This window comes from Gobio gobio, assembly GCF_949357685.1.
Source record: "Gobio gobio genome assembly, chromosome: 17".
Classification (NCBI taxonomy): domain Eukaryota; kingdom Metazoa; phylum Chordata; class Actinopteri; order Cypriniformes; family Gobionidae; genus Gobio; species Gobio gobio.
Window position 1 is genome coordinate 15,651,176 of NC_137110.1, and position 19,581 is coordinate 15,670,756.

Below are 19,581 nucleotides of genomic sequence, written 5' to 3' on the forward strand. Positions count from 1 at the left end.
ACACTGAACATGCTAAAAAACACACGAAAACAGTGTTTTACATGCTTCACATCTGTTTGTAGTTTGGCATGTGGCAGCTAATCATTTAATGGTTTATGTGTATTTACTATACAAAAAAAACTTTTTTTAGAAGTGTTAAAATAGTTTTGAATGAAGCATTTGCTTTTGCAAGATGTGTAACGTTTTGCATGTTGTGTGATTTTGTGTGTAGAGTTTTGAGAAATGGAGCCAAAGTTTCAAAAATTGTAAGTAATACAGCCAGTAAAAACTGGTACCGGTTTCCCCTAGTATATTTTATTTACTACAGAAAGTCAAAATCAGTATTTAATGATTGCTGATATTGAGTGATGCAAATAATTGGGGGGTTTTTTTCCACTTCGAGCACTGGATATAGAGTAACAATTCAATGTAGTAGTTTTTTTTTTTCAGCTGGAAACTTTATTATAGTAAAACAATAGATATAATAGACAATAGACAACAATAGAATAAATTCTCTCTGTTCATTTAAGAAAATGTAATACTCACATGAAAACATTTGTTAGTCCTGTAAACACTGGTAAAAAGCTTGGTAGTCAATCTTTAACACTGAATTGTAAGAAAAACAACATTGACAATAACATTACACTATTAATACACACGTAGAGAAGAGACCACAGCTGGTTTAACAAAACACCATAAAGTGTATAATGTTTTGAAATATTTTTGGATAATACACAATTTTTTTTCTAATACAAAATGTGGCTTAATTTATGCAAATTAAATGGTGAAGATATAACTGCATGAACGATGCATAAATCCAGTGATCAAAATTCAAATCTATTAAAAGTCAAAAAGACACAAAGAACATCTGGAAACAAAAAAACAAACTTTGCGGTCTTGAGGCTGCAACAGGAAGTTGTAAAGACACCATTATACTAAAGAAGTCAGAGTGTATTTCATGTCTAGCAGAAAGGGCAGACAAAGTTCATATTACGATCCAGTCACAAGTGCAGTCAGACAGGCACTTAAGGGACCTCGGGTTCACATGCCTCACGGGCCCCACATCATGACGCATCTTAATCAGAGGTGACCCTCTCAATCATGGCCTCTTTGACAATGCCAGAGAGAAGTGTTAAATCCTTGTACTGAATCCAGTCCTGCTCTCTCACGCCCCATACAGTGCCCTCCGGCTGCAATATAATATTTTCACAACATTAGAATGTAATAATAATAAAAACACATTTACAAAAAGGACAAAGAAAGTACTTATGAATGTAGTCCATACAAGCTATTCACTGATAAGCATCCTACAATTCTATTCAACATGTGTACACAAACTGGCTGCATTTTGATGTCGATGCCAAACACAAATTGTTTTTGCACATGACACGGCAAATGTGAATATACAAAAGCATTAATGAGTTTTGAAAGCCATGATGTAATTGAAGTTATTCAGGTAATAATGTATGGAAGCTCTTTTCCGCCACAGAATGAAAAATAAAAAAGGTAATTGCGAGTTTATTTTCCCTCAGAACTGCGATATAAACTCGCAATTCTGACTTTATAACACGCAATTGCGAGTTTATATCAATTCTGAGAGAAGAAAAAAAAAGCCAGAATTTTGAGATAAAAAGTCACAATTACCGTTTTTATTTTTTTTAATCAGTGGCGGAAACAAGCTTCCATAATAATGACTGAAATTTGGAAAAGGAAACAATAAATTAAACTACTTTTCAAAAGTTTGGGGGTCGGTAAGATTTTAAATATTTTTAAAGAAGTTTCTTATGCTTACCAATGCTGCATTTATTTGAAAATGCAGTAAAACAGTAATTGTTAAAAAACTATTTGAAATAATGTTTTCTATTTTATGCATTTTAAAATGTAATTTATTCCTGTGACGGCAATCTGAATTTTCAGCATCATTACTCCAGTCTTCAGTGTCACAATCCTTCAGAAATCATTCTAATATGCTGATTTGCTAATGAAGAAACAGATCTTATTATTATTAATGTTGAAAACAGCTGTGCTGATTAATATTTTTGTGGAAACTGTGAAGCATTTTTCAGGATTCTTTGATGAATAAAAGTTCAAAATAACAGCATTTATTGGAAAAAGAAATGGTCTGAAACATTATAAATGTCTTTACTGTCACTTGTATTCAATATAATCCATCCTTGCTGAAAAAAAAAGAAAAAGCTTAAAAGGTGCACTATGTAAAACGTTTTCATTAAAATATCCAAAAACCACTAGGCCAGTGTTATATATTTTGTTCATTTGAGTACTTACAATATCCCAACTGTTTCCAACTATTTGTGAATCGTGAGAAAATTGCTATTTTAACCAAGGAACCGGGACGTGTCGCCTGTCGATGGCATCATATCTGCGTTCCCCCGGTTTTATTTTGCAGAAACGCTTTACTCTTATTGCAGTGTGCAACAAGTGTCATAGCAGCCGGCGAGCGAACGCACAGAGTAACGTCATAACATAATTTTCAACACACTCAGATGTATCGAATATGGTAAACAGAGCTGCGTTACCTCATACTCATGACCGGAAAAGTGGAAATAGCGCCGGCGACTGTGGCATAATAAAAGTGCCGCCGGCGACTATACCATAATAGAAGTCCCGCTGCTCGCGAGGCTTGTGTTGCACTCTTCTTATTAACAATCGCTCCTGCTTCTGCTTCATACTACAGTAACGTTAATAATCACATCCATGAACGTGATTTCTGCCCGAGTCCTATCCCGATTCTTTTCCACCGGCTGTGAGGTGAAGACCACATGTCCCAATATTCTGCGCTCAAAATTGGCGTCATCAAACTACGCCTTTGTTTTGAATAGGTGACCTCTAGTGGCGGGAAAAGTTACATAGTGCAGCTTTAAATGCTTAAAGGGGTAGGTAGTTCATCCAAAATTCTGTCATCATTTAGTCATTCTCAAGTTGTTAAAAACCTGTATGAATTTCCTTTTTCTGCTGAACACAAAAGAAGATATTTTGAAGAATATGCGTAACCAAACAGTTGATGGGCCCCATTGACTTCCATAGTATAGGGAAAAATACTATGGAAGTCAATGGGGCCCATCAACTGTTTGGTTACCCATATTCTTCAAAATATCTTTTGTATTCAGCAGAAGAAAGCAATTCAAACAATATTCGGAACAAATTGGGAATGAGTAAATGACAGAATTTTCATTTTTGTGTGAACTATCCCTTTAAGGACACAACAGTTTCCTTAATAGTGATAGAACCAACAACCTTCCAGTTTCAGATGCTAGAAACTAAAAACTGCTATTCCATACAACAAATATATATACACCTCACCTTTTCTTCTTCATCGACATATATAAGGATCACATCTCCATGTTCAAACAGCAGAAGCACACCTTCATCTGAGTCCTGATTCTCCAGAGCAACAGCCTAGGAAAAAAACAAAACAAACAATGATTACCCACACAAATACAAATCAATGGCTTTCCTTGTTTTAACACTTCTAAAAAGACACTGTACCTTATAGAGGAAGCCAGGAGGATTTTCATACTCTGCCTTTTGGGCATTAACGTCTTCCTTTGCTCCCTCCATCTCGCTGCATCCCGTTGTATTTTGCTTTTCCGTCTCTTCTTCCTTTTTCTTGGAGATGCTGGGTATTCGAGGACAGGGGACAGGTGCGGTTTTGTCTTTGTTGCCCGATAAGGGCTCAGCTTCATTGTCTCCATCTGTAGATGCACGATGGGCGTCTTCTGATGATGCTTCTGATTTACTTTCCTCCTCTTCACCATGCTCGACGGACACTGAACCTTGATGTTCCTGGCCGTTTGCTTGCACAGACTCATCAGTGGCACTTTCTGATATGTTTTCAGTGGCTCCCACGGATCGAACCCCTTCACCCTCCGAACACAAAGACTGCCGTTTGGGTGTATTGGGTTCACTGTCAAAAGAGTTCGACTCGGAGTCCGATATTTCAGATGCCGTGCTTCCTGTGCTCTTTGAGGAAGTGTGTGAACGCGTGTCCGTGTGCGTGAGGGTGTCGGGCATGCTGAGCTTGCTCGAGGCTGGATGATCAGACGGGAAGGCGGTGTTACAGGGGATGGGCGCGGAGATCGTGACAGACTTTCTCTTCTTAGATTTAGAACTAGTCACAAAAACAAGGCACATAAAAAGACAATACAGACCACAAAAGGTTAACCACACACACCACCACCACACCACAGTTCATTCACAGTACATTCTTGATCTATTCTGAATTACTCTATAATTATTAACCCTCTCTAGTACAGAACGGTATAATTGCAACAAAAGGTTAAACAGAATGATTAAATGTGTGATTAACTATTAAATATAAATGACCAAACAACCAATTGGCATTTTAACCTAAATTCGAGTTTATGATAAAATGGAGTCAGATAAAGATGAATTAGAAAATAATCCATTCTACCCAGCTGAAAACACTGAACGCGCAGCAACCTTCAACCACAGATTGTTAGCCTTCATTGGAACAAATTCAGTGGTCTTACAATCTCTTGAGCTGTCAGAATTGTGAGTTATAATCTCAGAATTGCCAGAAATAAAGTTGACATTTTATTTCATAATTCAGTGTTTATATCTCACAGTTCCTACTTTTTTCTCTTAAATGGTACACCAACTTCCTGTTTTTAAAGATATGCAATATACAATGGCCAGAAAAAGTATTTAACCAAAATTAACTTTCACGTTTCTTTGTCACTTTTGCAATGGCATCTACCCAACTTATGAAAATGTAATTTTAGAGGATGAATGAGGTACACTACAGTTCAAAAGTTCGGGGTCAATGTTTTTTTTTATTTTAAAGAAGTCTTTTATGCTCACCAAGCCTGCATTAATTTACATTTATTGCATTAGAACAGTACACATTTATGTACAGTAAAAACAGTAATACTGTGAAGCAACTGTTTTACATTTTAATTATTTATTTCTGTGATGGCAAATCTGAAGTTCTATCTAATATGCTGAAATACTTATTAATATTTTAATCGATGACAGTTGATGACAGAAAAAAGTTGCTGCTTAATATCTTTCTGAAAAATGTGAAATGATTCTTTGATGAATTAAAGTTCAAATAAACGGCATTCATTAAAAAAAAATTTACCATATAAATGTCTTTACTGTCACCTTCATTAAATTCAATGTGTCCTTCAAGAATTTTTTATTAAACTTTTGAACAGTAGCATAAGTTTCCCTCAAATCCATACCGGTGTCCTAGCAGAGTAACCACAGATGTAAGATGTTCATCATGTTCCATTAAGTTTCTTTTTTTATGCAATTACATTCATGCATTTTAAGTATGGACCAATACAAGTCTAAACGTTGGGGCCGCTGTAGATCTTCATAGAAATTAATTATTTCCAAATAAAGATATTACCTGTTAAGGCCTTTGATGATGAAGGGTTTGGTGGAGTGCTGATCCTCAAGCTTCTTCATCATATTATACATATTGTGATTTAACTGAAACATGAAATTCTGTCATTCAGCAACAGCAACTTTAATTTGAAATTACATGAAAAATACACCTTATTATGACTCATTGTTTAAAGTTAAATAAACAGAATTAATACAACACTGCCAGTTCAATGACAGAAAGAAGAAGAGCATACTATGCATGCGGATGTCCATACCAGAAGTACTCTGGGCTTAATGTTTGCTGTTGCACTTAACAGATTTTCAATTGTAAGTGAAGGAGCATCAACGTAAAATAAAACACAAATGTTGCATTCTTACCACACTCATTTCCTTGTAGAAGACATCCCGCAGGTTTGAGATGTTCTGGAACATGGTGACATAGCAGCTTATACGGCTGAAAACAAGAAGACAGTTTAGCCAAATTAAGTTACATTATTATTATTAGTACCACTTTTTTTTTATTAGAGACCTCTGTAACAGGAAGAAATTGGCTTAATGTTCATTCATTCACACGGTCACTTTTAACATTGAACCTAAAGAAAAATAACTTTTATGACGTATATTTTGAAACGAAATTTAGGCTAAATGCACTCGCTGTATGTGCGTACATATGATGGTATATGAGAGAGCTTATAAAATGTGTTAAGTCAAAACAGCGGCAGGAATCTCTCCGTCACACACACAAATAAATATCTGCTGCGAGGAGATGGCGTTTCTGATGCCTATACTGAACTGTGATGGCAATATCACGACTATGACGAGAAAAAACTTCTCATCTTGTGACATAATGAACTGTTTTTGGTTCGGTAACATGTCTTAGGTCCATGTTGCATTCATATTTAATTCGAACCGCACTAGAGTTTGTTTGAAAGTGCACAAAGACCCATCTTCTCAGCAGTCTCGGTACGCTTGTTTGATGCGCACCAGAGATTAGATGGCAGCATTCACACTTATTTCTAACCGCACCAACAGAGAAAACACACCTGGGTTTGTTTTAATCGAGCCAAACATGCCAAGTGTGAACACACCGTTAGTTTAATTTTTGTTAATAAAGCTGTACCAACCTTTGATAGAGGACAGGCAGCTCCTCTCTTAACTCCTTGTTAATGTCTTCAAACACCTCCTGGGTTTTACTGAACTCCTCCTCGGCCTGAGAGGAATCAGCACCAATGGTCATACTATTAGCTGAGCTATAACTAAACTAGCAATATGAATCATATCTAAAATGGGATATTTAAATGATAAAATGTTAGCTGACCTTGCCTATTTTGGCCTCATCTCTCTTCTTGGAGTTTTGTAGCGCCTCCAGATGATGTCGAGCTGAATCATAATCAACCAGCTTCCTTCCTCGTTTAGCTACTCTTTCCTGCAATATCACAGTGTTAGACAATTTAAAGCTACAGTAAACTTAAGAACGATTTTGAAGCACCGTGAGAATTTGATAAGCATTCAGTGCTATGGTATGTGTCAAGGTACCATGGTATTAGCATCTGATATCATTCTAAACTAAAGCTGTTATAGCTCCCCCAAGAAACCTTTGTTTTGTTAAACATTATCAAAAAGTCTAAGAAAGCTTTAGATAACAGCCAAATTGTCATGGCTAAAAAACAGTCCTTCAACCAAGCCTGACATCCTTTAAGAAAACAGACTAAACAGACCTAGGCTATAGATAGTGAACACACACTTTCTTATGTTCAGGTTTGTAATTTGGCAGTTATACTAACTTTGACATCTTGAAACTGTCCGGTGTAATTCTCCATTGTTCGAATGACTTGATCACTCAGCTTCTCCTCATAGTCATTCCACAGGAGATCCTCACTCTGTAATATCAAGCCAGAGAGATGACTAAGGCAAGGAAGGTAGAGCTTTCAACTATTAAAGGGATAGCTCACCCAAAAATGAAAATGACCCCATGATTTACTCACCCTCAAGCCATATGACATTCTTCTTTCAGACGAATACAATGGGCAAATCCAAGCATTATAATGGCAGTAAATGGCAAAAAAAGTGCATCCATCCATTATAAAAGTAATCCACATGGCTCCGGGGTGTTAATAAATGTCTTCTAACGCGAAGCGATGCATTTGTGTAAGAAAAATATCCATATTTAAAACTTTATAAAGTAAAACATCTAGCTTCTGCCAGACTACCTTCCATATTCAACTTACGAAGAAAGTGTAACGCCTTTTGCAGTTCAAAACACTTATCCGATGCCATACACTTTTTTCGTAAATTGAATGCGGAAGGCAGTCTGGTGGGAATTTTTATAATGGATGGATGCACTTTTATTTGGGCTTCAAATTTTGGGCTGCCATTCACTGCCATAATAATGCTTGGATTAGCCAGGACATTTAAACGCCGATTGTATTCGTCTGAAAGAAGAATGTCATATACACCTAGAATGGCTTGAGGGTGAGTAAATCATGGGGTAATTTTCATTTTTGGGTGAACTGTCTCTTTAAATGCCACAAAAAAGGCCTGGTGTACCTCAATAATGACAGTCAGGTCTTCGACACCATGCCAGTCTGGTTCATAGATATCTTTAAGAGTCTGGGACAGGCGCTTGGATGATTCATGCATCACTGAGAAACAGGGAGTGTACAAAACATCACGTGGGGACTTCTTTCAAAACTGTTACATAATTTGGCAATAGTATTAAAACTCTATATCTATCCCCGACAAGTCTCTGCAAGTAACAAAGGTGTGACTGTATTTACAAGAAATTATGAAATCAACCAATGAGCATTCTGAAGTATCTGATCGTAGTCAGTGCTGGATGGAAATGCGATGAATAATTATACTCAATGTATATACCAGCTTATTCCATAATATTTTATAAATGAATAATGAATTTACATCTCTAATAGTTACTTCTAAACTGTTTTAGATTTAGCCCATAGGCCTATTACCAAGTCTTCCGTTTAGAAAACCTGTGAACGTGGGCTAAAAACACCAGCGGTGACTTTGGTTTCTATCAAAAGTGTGCATATGGTTTGCATGAGAAGCGCGCAAACATCTTGCGTCTTCCTCAAACTCGATAATCCCTTCATATTTTCATAAGGCTCTGCAAACATACATCTGGGCACTATGCCCGCAATTCAATTGGGAAAGTCACCTATTCTTGTAGACATTTACACAATAAGCATTTTCAGTTCCATTGTTAACAGACATTCACTTCCCCAATTGCTGAATGAGAGAAACACAACCAAGACCATCTCACTTTCACTCTCACCCAGATCTAAAATTGATTGCGAATCTAAAATCTGAATCAATTCAGAATCGTAGAGGTTACAGTACAACAATTCATTCTTCAATTGATTCAGTCAGTAAATTTCAAATAGGAAAAATGGCTGTACTTCATCAATTGAGTGAGACAGTACCTTTAACAGCGTTGTAGTACGCTTTAACATCCTTATAGAGTCTGACGCCATCTGTCTGGACAGAGAGAAGAAACAATCACATGTTATCTAAAGGCATAGTCAAGGGCATTTTGAAATGTGTATGGGAAATGAAACCTTTCCTGAATAAAAATAGAAAATGTGTAGGTGGTAAGGAAATGAGTTCCTTGGATTTTACTATTGGGGTTCATGAAGCTACTGTAGGTGGTTAGTGGATTTTCATAAAACAACTTTGAAAACCTGCAAATATATACTATATGTACACTGCCATTCAAAAGTTTTTGATCTGTATGATTTTTTATGTTTTTAGAAGAAGTATCTTGTGCTCACCAAGGGTGCATTTATTTTATTAAAAATATTTTTAAAAAACAGTAATATTGTGTTTTCTATTTGAATATATTTTAAAATGCTATTTATTTATGTGCTGCAAAGCCTGCATTGTCACATGATCCTTCAGAAATTATTCAAATATGAAGAGTTGCTGCTCAAGAAACATTTATGATTATTATCAATGTTGAAAACAGTTGTGTAAAACAACAGTTGTGTTTTAGGATTCTTTGATGAATCGAAAGTTCAAAAGAACAGTATTTATCTGAAATAGAAAGCAACATTGTACTACCGTTCAAAATTTTGGGTGTCAGTAAGAATTATAAATGTTTCTTGAGCATCAAATCATCATATTAGAATGATTTCTGAAGGATCATGCGACACTGAAGACCTACAGTAATGATGCAAAAAAATTTACATTTTACATTTTTATTACATAAATTACATTTTAAAATGTACTCAAATAGAAAACAGTTATTTAACATTTGAATAATATTTTCACAATTAATATTACTAGGTTTTTTTTTTTTACTTTTAATAAAATAAATGCAGCCTTGGTGAGCATAAGAGACTTAAGAAAATCGTACCAATCAAAAACTTTTGAATGGCAGTGTACATGTATATAATTTTTATATATATTTTTTTATTAATGGTTGAAAGAAGTAGCCTCTTGACTTGGTTGCATCTAAAGAGTGTAAACCATTTTTGATTATTAAACAAATATAATATATTCTCAGTGCTGCGATGCATGCAGGACATGGAATAGGATGTGAGGTTCCTAAGGGAGAAACTAGGTCAACACTAGTCTACTAGTCTAATAAAGTATTTTAGTGTTACCAATGAAAAGCATTACAAAATCAAGTATAGCATTTTATAGGGGTTTCCTGGGTTGGGCCAGAAAAGGTCAACCCTTGGTATTGTACTGAAAAGAGAGAGAGCTGCAGTCACTTATTGACATTTTCTAAAGGTGGAGTTTCCGGTGCTACTTTCAATAATCATTCTGTCAGTGTTCATACAACACAAACCTTTAAATAACAGCACTGGAGAGGTGACCCCATTTCATGCAGACTGTCAATTGTTTGAGGTAACAAAATCTGCATGGTTTTCTTTCTCTCACAGACATACCTGTTGTTTGTTCAAGTTGGCAGAGCACTCCTCGAACTGCTCATCTTTCGTCTCCATGGTTTTGCCCAGCTTCTGCTTGACCTACAAACCAGTCGAACACACTGAGAAGAGCCTCTACTGCGGTCAGACATCATGTCAGGCAGAAGATCAAGAGCGGTCACGGTATGGCCACTGAAATATGACTCGCCAGGCAGTTCTACGTTAATTCTCGAAATATCAATTGCAGCAATTGTTTCTTGTAATGAGGAAAGATCAGAAATGCTCAAGGGAACTATTTAGCAAACACTAAATCTCCCAAATTAAAACAAATGAGTGATTTTTTAAGTTAAGAAACGCTACTGAAGTGTGCAGTCTGCCAAAAGAGTGAAATCTAGAAGAGGAGGTGAGCTTAGGGAGGAAGTGATTGAGGGCAGGAAGTGGCAGTTCACAAAAGTGCTGCTTTACAACTCACAATATTTTCATATCCTGTGTACATTTGTACCATTTTTCTTTAGGACTTTTAAAAACGTTGAAGCAAATAGATGGATAGTCACACACAAAATACACACCCAGAGCAGCATGACCTGAGAGCCAAGGTCCTGAACTAAAAAAGAACCCCACCTACCTTCTCTTGTGCTCGGTTCATTGATTTCTGAAAGCGTTTGGCCAGGATGCCAGCTCCCGCGCCAATGTTGCCCCCAATGTTGGCACCTTGTTTTCCATCTGCCATCTTCACTTCTGATCAGCTGGCACACACACACAAACACACACGATTCTTTTCTCTAATGTCTCAGCGCTTCCTTCTATAAACTGACGGTTCCTGGGCGGAGTGAGCAGAGAGAGGGGGTGTGAAAGCAAAGCGTGGCAGTGTTAGTTTCCACTTAGTAGTTTAAAAAACTCAAACTTACGGGACCCCACGTGACGGCAGCAAACTAACCGATTGTGCAACATTCCACTGTCGTGCCCAAACGCGTTTGGTATATTGTCATCGACGTGCGACTGCATCATCAAGAAGTTAACTATCTGTGGTGTGTTTCCTGTGGGTTTAACGCTAATGACGACCAGTTTAATATATTAATGTCAAACTAAAAGCCTCTAGCGCTTATAATGCACTTGAGAGTGGGTCTCTGTTGGACAATTGGAACGTTAATGGCGTAACACCCGCTCAAAACTAACATTATAAAACTAATCATGATTTTAAGTAAACTGACATGCGTACTTTTTGGAAACCTACGTATAAAGCCTCGGTACAACCAGCCTATCACTGAAACTGATAGACTGTAAACATAAGAAAGCGTCCGCGGGCCGCGCGTGAGACTGATCAATGCCGTTAGTTTAACCCTTTCATGCATGTATTATGACAGCCTCTGTCAGGATTTTTTTTTTCTCTTATGACATGAAAACACGATTTGAAATAATATTTTGAAGAATGTTGTGAACCAGACAGTTGACGGCACCCATTGACTTCAATAGTAGAAAAAAAATACGGAGGTCATGGGTGCCGTCAATGTCTAGATAGCCTACCAACAATCTAAATATCTTTAAATTATTATATATATTCATACCACTTTATAAAATAGTAAGAGTTGCAGTATGGTAATATGAAATTTTGAATTAAGCCAGGTATCGGCTGGTTAGTTTTTTCGGTCTAACATTCATAATTGGTGTAGAATTTAGGCTACTATCTTTAGAAGTAATCTAACAATAGGCTAGGCCTATTTATTTTTGTCTCTCAAGTCTTTTTATTTTTGTAGACTATGCAATTATGGAATAAATCAAACATTAAATCTCCTTATTAATCTCTACTATTGTAAATCTTTACTAATCACTTTATCCTTGAACAAAACATATGAGATGAGATACACATTAAACTATTTGTTGAAGTAGCCTATAGAATTTAATTTGCAAGCAAAACAAAGAACTGTCTTGTTCTCTGTTTAACTTGCATACCCGCATACAACAATATGCTGTATGTGCTGTAATGCCAAAGGTGTGGAAACAAAAAGTGCATTTGCATTGTAAATTTTGGTGTCACGTTATACTGTATTCTCCATCATTGCATTATAGGCTACACTCATTAAAAACATGTTAAAACATAATAGCCATCCATGCAGATAAAACAACTCCATCAACTCAATATTAAACACAGATCCCAATTGTAACATATCAATATAAATAAATATTTATTTATTTGAGTGTGGCTATTAGAGTCTTCTGAGTTCTGCTTGTGTCTGAATTACATAAGCAGTATTATACGCTTTTAGCATCAGCTCCCTGCCCTTATATCTTAAATCCAATATGACATGGCAGCTCTGCTTTTTAAAGTCTTTTCCATTTACTTAGGGCTCTTAAAGTCACCGTGACATCAAAATGGTTCATTCTTAATTTGTATCGAATATGTCATATTTATTATAAATGAATTATCTCTGCACATTAGGCTATAATTCTTTTCATGCATGTGTCCTTAAAATCTTTAATCAAAATAATTTCCCCTCGGCTGCGTCCGTATCGCATACTGTCTTGACTGATTTTGAATAAGTAATTCCCAACCGCTAAAAAAGTATGTTCTATAGCCTATAATGTAATCTGGACATACATCATTCACCATGTTGTTATTTTTATGTGACCTACCAGTGTCAGTTATGTCGCTTCACTGCCTTTCACAAATCCTCTCCTGCGGCCTCATGGGATAGTAAAGTGTCTATATGCTCACTTCAGAATCTCGCCGGAAGAAGTCATCCGGGTACTTTTTGCCTACTCTTCTACTCTTATACTGTGAATACTTTTTTTTTGTCACATACTGTTTTCGCCTACTATATAGTAAGCAAGTATGCGATTTCAGATGCAGCCCTCTTCTCTTCACTGATGACGTGTTTACTGACGCGAGGGCGGGACAAACTGTCACTCACGTGGGATCACAGCAATAGCAAACCACAACAATCCAATCAATTCCCAACAGACAAAATCATGTCCCTTCAGGGGCAGAGCCAGACATTGTAAACACTCGGGGCTTAGGGCATTTTAATTTGCCGTTAACAGCTTTACATTTACATTTAATCATTAAGCAGTCGCTTTTATCCAAAGTAACTTACAACTGAGGAATATAGGAATCGATCCATCATGGAGGCAAATAATCACAAAAGTGCCCGAAATACAAAGTTTTGGACACTGCTTAGAGTAGCATAAGCTAGAATAGGGAGGGAATAGAGTTTTTTTGTTTTTGTTTTTTTTGAGGTTAATAGATGAGTTTTCAGCTGATGTCTTTTGAATGTTATCAGTGATTCAGCATTCCGGATGGAGGTGGGGAGATCGTTCCACCAGCAAGGAACAGTGAATGAAAATGTTCTGGAGAGTGAGTTTACTGACTTAAAGGAACTTTGTTGTACTATGCTGGAGTAAAGTTCATAGAGTAATCAGTGTTTCCCACTGGATTTTATAAAATGTTGCTGTCCGGGGGTCTGGGGGCCAGTAGAAACTTTTATAGCACTGTTAAGAAAACTCGAACCTGAAAGATTCTGGGCTATTGAAAAAACATTCAGGGCTTGAGCCCCAGAAGCCCCCACTTCACTCCGACCCTGTGTCTCGCACTATTTTTTCTTGTTCGAGAAGCCGTCATAGTCACAATGGGGTAGAAAAGACTATTCCATGCCGACTTTAAAAAGACTACCTGACCTTAATACAACACTTAAACAAGTATTCAGCATTAAGTACTGCTCCAACATCACCACAAGGAGGCAGTGATGATCATCTTTAATTGAATTGTATGTTTATTTACTATAAAAGCAATGTGATTTTTTTTTTTTTGCATGATCTATAAATCATTTAATTGAAAAACCACATTTAGCCTACCATACATTTTTTACTCCCTCTTGTGCGCTCCCTTTAACGTTTCATTGACTGCATGTTTGGTTGTAACCTATTTAACATTCACTTCAACAGTAGTGTTACATCATCAACAGTTTCCATTTGCTAATTAGATGATCTGTCTCTTTGTGTTGAAGCTTTTAAAGATGTGAGACAGAGAATGAGTCAGCACAGTGCATCAGATATTTCACTTGGCACAGCTGCTTTCACCACCCTTTTATGTTTCCTTGAGGCTCAAGCTCTCATAAATGCCAACCATAAATCCTTCTCTGCCTGAAGCTTTAAGTCAAAGAGTTGTTTTCACTCAAATACCCTTCTAACTTGTGAATAGATGTTGTTATTTAAATATTTTAAATTGGTAAGTAACCTGACACAAGAGTCACATTTATAAAGTGTCACTTTTTTATTGAAGTAAGTTGCATATATACAGTGGGGAGAGTTTTGATACACTATTTGATACACTGCCGATTTTTGCAGGTTTGCCCCTTACAAAGCATGTATACGAAGTCTGTAATTTTTATCATAGGTACTCTTCAACTGTGAGTGACAGAATGTAAAAGAAAAATCCAGAAAATCACATTGTATGATTTTTAATTAATTAATTTGCATTTTATTGCATGACATAAGTATTTGATACATCAGAAAAGCAAAACTTAATATTTGGTACAGAAACCTTTGTTTGCAATTACAGAGATCATACGTTTCCTGTAGTTCTTGACCAGGTTTGCTCACACTGCAGCAGGGATTTTGACCCACTCCTCCTGACCTTCTCCAGATCCTTCAGGGTTCGGGGCTGTCGCTGGGCAATACGGACTTCCAGCTCCCTCCAAAGATTTTCTATTGGGTTCAGGTCTGGAGAATGGCTAGGTCACTCCAGGACCTTGATATGCTTCTTACGGAGACACTCCTTAGTTGCTCTGGCTGTGTGTTTTCGGGTCGTTGTCATGCTGGAAGACCCAGCCACGACCCATCTTCAATGCTCTTACTGAGGGAAAGAGGTTTTTGGCCAAGATCTCGCGATACATGGCCCCATCCATCCTCCCCTCAATACGGTGCAATACGTCCTGTCCCCTTTGCAGAAAAGCATCCCCAAAGAATGATGTTTCCACCTCCATGCTTCACGGTTGGGATGGTCCTCTGGATCATCCAGATGGTCATTGGCAAACTTCAGACGGGCCTGGACATGTGCTGGCTTGAGCAGGGGGACCTTGCGTGCGCTGCAGGATTTTAATCCATGACGGCGTAGTGTGTTACTAATGGTTTTCTTTGAGACTGTGGTCCCAGCTCTCTTCAGGTCATTGACCAGGTCCTGCCGTGTAGTTCTGGGCTGATCCCTCACCTTCCTCATGATCATTGATGCCCCACGGGGTGAGATCTTGCATGGTGCGCCAGATCGAGGGAGATTGACCGTCATCTTGAACTTCTTCCATTTTCTAATAATTGCGCCAACAGTTGTTGCCTTCTCATGAAGCTGCTTGCCTATTGTCCTGTAGCCCATCCCAGCCTTGTGCAGGTCTACAATTTTATCCCTGATGTCCTTACACAGCTCTCTGGTCTTGGCCATTGCGGAGAGGTTGGAGTCTGTTTGATTGAGTGTGTGGACAGGTGTCTTTTATACAGGTAACGAGTTCAAACAGGTGCAGTTAATACAGGTAATGAGTGGAGAACAGGAGGGCTTCTTAAAGAAAGACTAACAGGTCTGTGAGAGCCGGAATTCTTACTGGTTGGTAGGTGATCAGATACTTCTGTCATGCAATAAAATGCAAATTAATTATTTAAAAATCATCCCAATGTCATACAATGTGATTTTCTGGTTTTTTGTTTTAGATTCCGTCTCTCACAGTTGACGTGTACCTATAAAATGACAGACCTCTACATGCTTTGTAAATAGGAAAACCTGCAAAATCGGCAGTGTATCAAATACTTGTTCTCCCCACTGTATTTTGTTCATAAATTAGCCTTGCTGACATGTTAGCAGTTTTCATTCAGTTCCACATGATGTGAAAGAAAACGTGATTAATCAGGCCACCTTCCTCCATGGTCCAGTTGATGCTCACTTGCCCACTGTTGACGCTTTCGGTGGTGGACAGGGGTCAGCATGGGCATCCTGACTGGTCTGCAGCTATGCAGCCCCATACACAATAAACTGCGATGCACTGTGTATTCTGACACCTTTCTGCCAGTGTTCGCTGCCCGTGTGCATCAATGAGCCTTGGCCGCCCAAGACCCTGTCGCTGGTTCACAACTGTTCCTTCCTTGACCACTTTTGATAGACACTGACCTGCAGACTGGGAACATCCCACAAGAGCTGCAGTTTTGGAGATGCTCGGACCCAGTCATCTAGCCATCACAATTTGGGCCATGTCAAACTCGCTCAAACTTACGCTTGCCCATCTTTCCTGTTTCTAACACATCAACTTTGAGGACAAAATGTTTACTTGCTGCCTAATATATCCCATCACTAACAGGTGCCGTGATGAAGAGATAATCAGTGTTATTCACTTCACCTTATGCCTGATCGGTGTGTATATATATATAATTCTAATCTAGAATCTTTTTCTGTGCATGTACACATACACACTTCAGCAGACCACAATAATTCAGATAGTTATCGTGACAGTGCCCATTGTCCCTGATGTCTGATGTCACTCTGACTATGCTCCATTTAGAGTGACCTAAATCCAGTGAAGGATCATTCATGATGCGGCATTCTACTGCAAGATTCCAAAAATACTCAAACCAGTGACTCCTATTCCATGGTCTATTCCTATTCCATGGTATGTGCCTGCACATATATTATATTATACTATATTATATTGTCTTAAGTCTCCATTTAACTATTCAAAATGGTTGTGATGTCTTGGCATTTTAGGGTTGTTATATTCTGAACCAACCTTAAAAACTGGTACATGATTTCAACAATGCCATAATGCCACTTAGGATATTTTACAAATTGCATTCTGTTAGGAAGTTTGACGGTTTAATATGGCACTAACAAACAAACAGGCAGTATTAATACATTATATAAGACAAAAGCAGGCTGAAAGTGTGTCCTGGATATTCTGCACCTCTGTTAAGGCACTTAACTGCCATCTGCAGGACATGAGCCATTTTCACTATACAGGTCAAACATTTGGAATAATTCAGATTTTTAAAAAATTATTTTAAAAGAATTGTCTAGTGCTCACCAAGGCTGCTGTTATGTACAATGCAGTAAAAACAGTAACAGTTATTATGTTACAAAAGATTTCTATTTCAGATCAAATTTGGAACTTTTAAAAACTGTTTTCAAAATTGATAATTATAATTGATAATAATTGAGCACCGAATCTGCATATTAGAAGGATTTCTGAAGGATCATGTGACACGGAAGACTGGAGTAGGCTATGATGCTAAAAATTCAGCTTTGCCATAACAAGAGTATTTTAAAATAGAAAACAGTTCTTTTGAATTGTAATACTATTTCACAATATTACTGTTTTTACTGTATTTATCATCAAATAAATGCAGAGGCTTATTTAAAAATATTAAACATCTTAATGATTCCAAACGTAACCAATGAAGCAGGAACAAGCAAAACATGATTATGAATTATGAGTACAGATTAGTACATTAGTAATGGACACAGGGGCGCCGCTAGCAATTTTGGGCCCACACCGCACCAACGTAGCTATCCAAAATCTTTGTCTGCAATTTAATAATACTGACCAATTAAGCTCCGCTCGCTCAACCCAGAATGCCCCAATTGGCTGATGAAACATTGATTAAAATTAAGATACAATTTATACAAAACAAAATTTACTTTAAAGAAAGGCTTTCTAAAAACAAAACTTAGTGAAGTGGTCACAATCCTGCCTGACCCACTCCATGTCTCCTGGCATTGTGCATCTTATGATGTCCTTTCTCACTCATGCTGTTCACTTTTCATAACGACAACATATAGACATAAAAAATAACATTATAATATTTAAACATAAATATAAAACTAAATACCATTTCTTAATGGCTAAAGGAAGTATTGTAGCCTCCAGTACAGAGAATTTTCATGTCGGAGTGGGATTTGAGTGAATGTCGTTTTAACCGTGAGTGTGAGTGGTTCGTGTGTGGAGTGTTTTGTTGCATTTTGCTGGAAATGCAGAAATAAGCCATAATTTTGTTATATTTGTAACTCTTTGGCGGATTATACATTTATAATTTGTATTACATTACTACTAGTACTGTTACTACTAATAAAACTAATCTCTGGGGGCCCCAAACGTGCGTGGGCCCTTAGAATCGTCCTAACTTTCCCCCCCTTAGCGGCGCTCCTGAATGGACACTACTACCACAACTAATAAAATCATATATATATATGGATTTTATTAGTTGTGGTAGTAGTGTTTTTTTTATATATATATATGTACACAGTGTGTACACACAAATATATATGTGTACACAGTGTAAAAAAAAAAAATTCAGGTCTCCAATTTAACATTTTCTAGTGACTGATGACATCTAAATTTTTTGGCTGGCCAAATTGAATTTCTGTGAATTAAATTGCATCAATTCACAGAAATTCAATTTGGCCAACTGAAAAATGTATATGTGATCACTCACTAGAATTTTTTTTACAGTATATATATATATATATATAAGATGTTGTTTATAAAGATGTTGTATATTAAAGAAAATGCTTGGAAAATTAATGTGCCATACAATGCTTCTTATGACATTCAATATAAATTTGAAAATAGGCATGAAGTCACATTTATTACATACATGTATTAATAAAACATTTAAAAGGGTGTTGAGAAGCAACCAACAACTCATCACTCCAAGACACACAGGCTGTTATGTAATGACCTTATAATGCGGTTTTCCTTCCATCCTCGGGGTCAGTGAGTACAAAGACTCCCCCGTCACACAATTCTATCCTACTAACACACAAACAGAACACCCTCCCCCAGTACATACCATGACCATAGACTGCACATTCACATCCCCCATGTCTCCTTACGCTCTTCAAGACTCTTTCTGTCTGTCATTATTCCATGTGCAGCAATTACAAATGTTTTCCTCCTTTGGTGGAGCCAACATACTCAGCATTTTTCATGATCATGGTAATAGTTTTTATTGTGAGAAATGACATTGTTGGGCCCAAATTTGGCAGAGCTGATATTGTCAGTCTAGCAGGCAGGTGTTTGGGTGTTGGTGTATGCGTATGGGAACAAAATGTCCTCTCGCGCATTCCTGCTGAATACAATGAATAACAGCAGTCTATGGAGGGAGCTCGCTTTGTTTTTAGAGGGGATTTATCTTGTCTGAACTGATTAGTATAATGTGGCCGTTTGTGGTATCAGGCGACAGGAATCAAACAAGTATTTAGTAGCCAGACTGTAATCAAAGTCCAGTCATATCACCATGACTCTAGGGTCTGGACTAAAGGATTACATTAGGATTTATGTTTTGTCTGTCAGGACTGAAAGTTATGTCAGGG

The 19,581-nt window shown here is 37.3% G+C and overlaps 1 protein-coding gene across 2 annotated transcripts; it reads right to left on the minus strand.

Moving 5' to 3' along the window:
- Positions 1 to 426: 426 nt before the first annotated feature.
- On the minus strand, positions 427 to 11,268 carry bin2b (bridging integrator 2b). 2 transcript variants are annotated; one of them, XM_079840536.1, is made up of 13 exons: positions 11,150 to 11,268; positions 10,867 to 10,987; positions 10,263 to 10,343; positions 8,793 to 8,847; positions 7,900 to 7,994; positions 7,137 to 7,232; positions 6,671 to 6,778; positions 6,477 to 6,562; positions 5,731 to 5,806; positions 5,375 to 5,457; positions 3,487 to 4,108; positions 3,301 to 3,396; positions 427 to 1,169 (listed from the first exon to the last, which is right to left on the minus strand). In XM_079840536.1, exons 2-13 carry the CDS (start codon positions 10,969 to 10,971, stop codon positions 1,056 to 1,058), a joined length of 1,617 nt encoding a protein of 538 aa, XP_079696662.1. In that variant the 5' UTR covers positions 10,972 to 10,987; positions 11,150 to 11,268; the 3' UTR covers positions 427 to 1,055. The 2 variants fall into 2 exon arrangements, with proteins under 2 accessions (XP_079696662.1, XP_079696661.1); XM_079840535.1 differs by having other exon boundaries at positions 10,867 to 11,061.
- Positions 11,269 to 19,581: the final 8,313 nt, after the last annotated feature.

Bases quoted from the DNA above. Each gene is read 5' to 3' on its own strand.
- bin2b (XM_079840536.1), bottom strand. From the start codon at position 10,971: ATGGCAGATGGAAAACAAGGTGCCAACATTGGGGGCAACATTGGCGCG. The intron at 6,779-7,136 runs GTTAGTATAACT...GTGATATTGCAG, and splicing joins GACAGTTTCAAGATGTCAAA to GAAAGAGTAGCTAAACGAGG. The intron at 6,563-6,670 runs GTCAGCTAACAT...GATTCCTCTCAG, and splicing joins ATGAGGCCAAAATAGGCAAG to GCCGAGGAGGAGTTCAGTAA.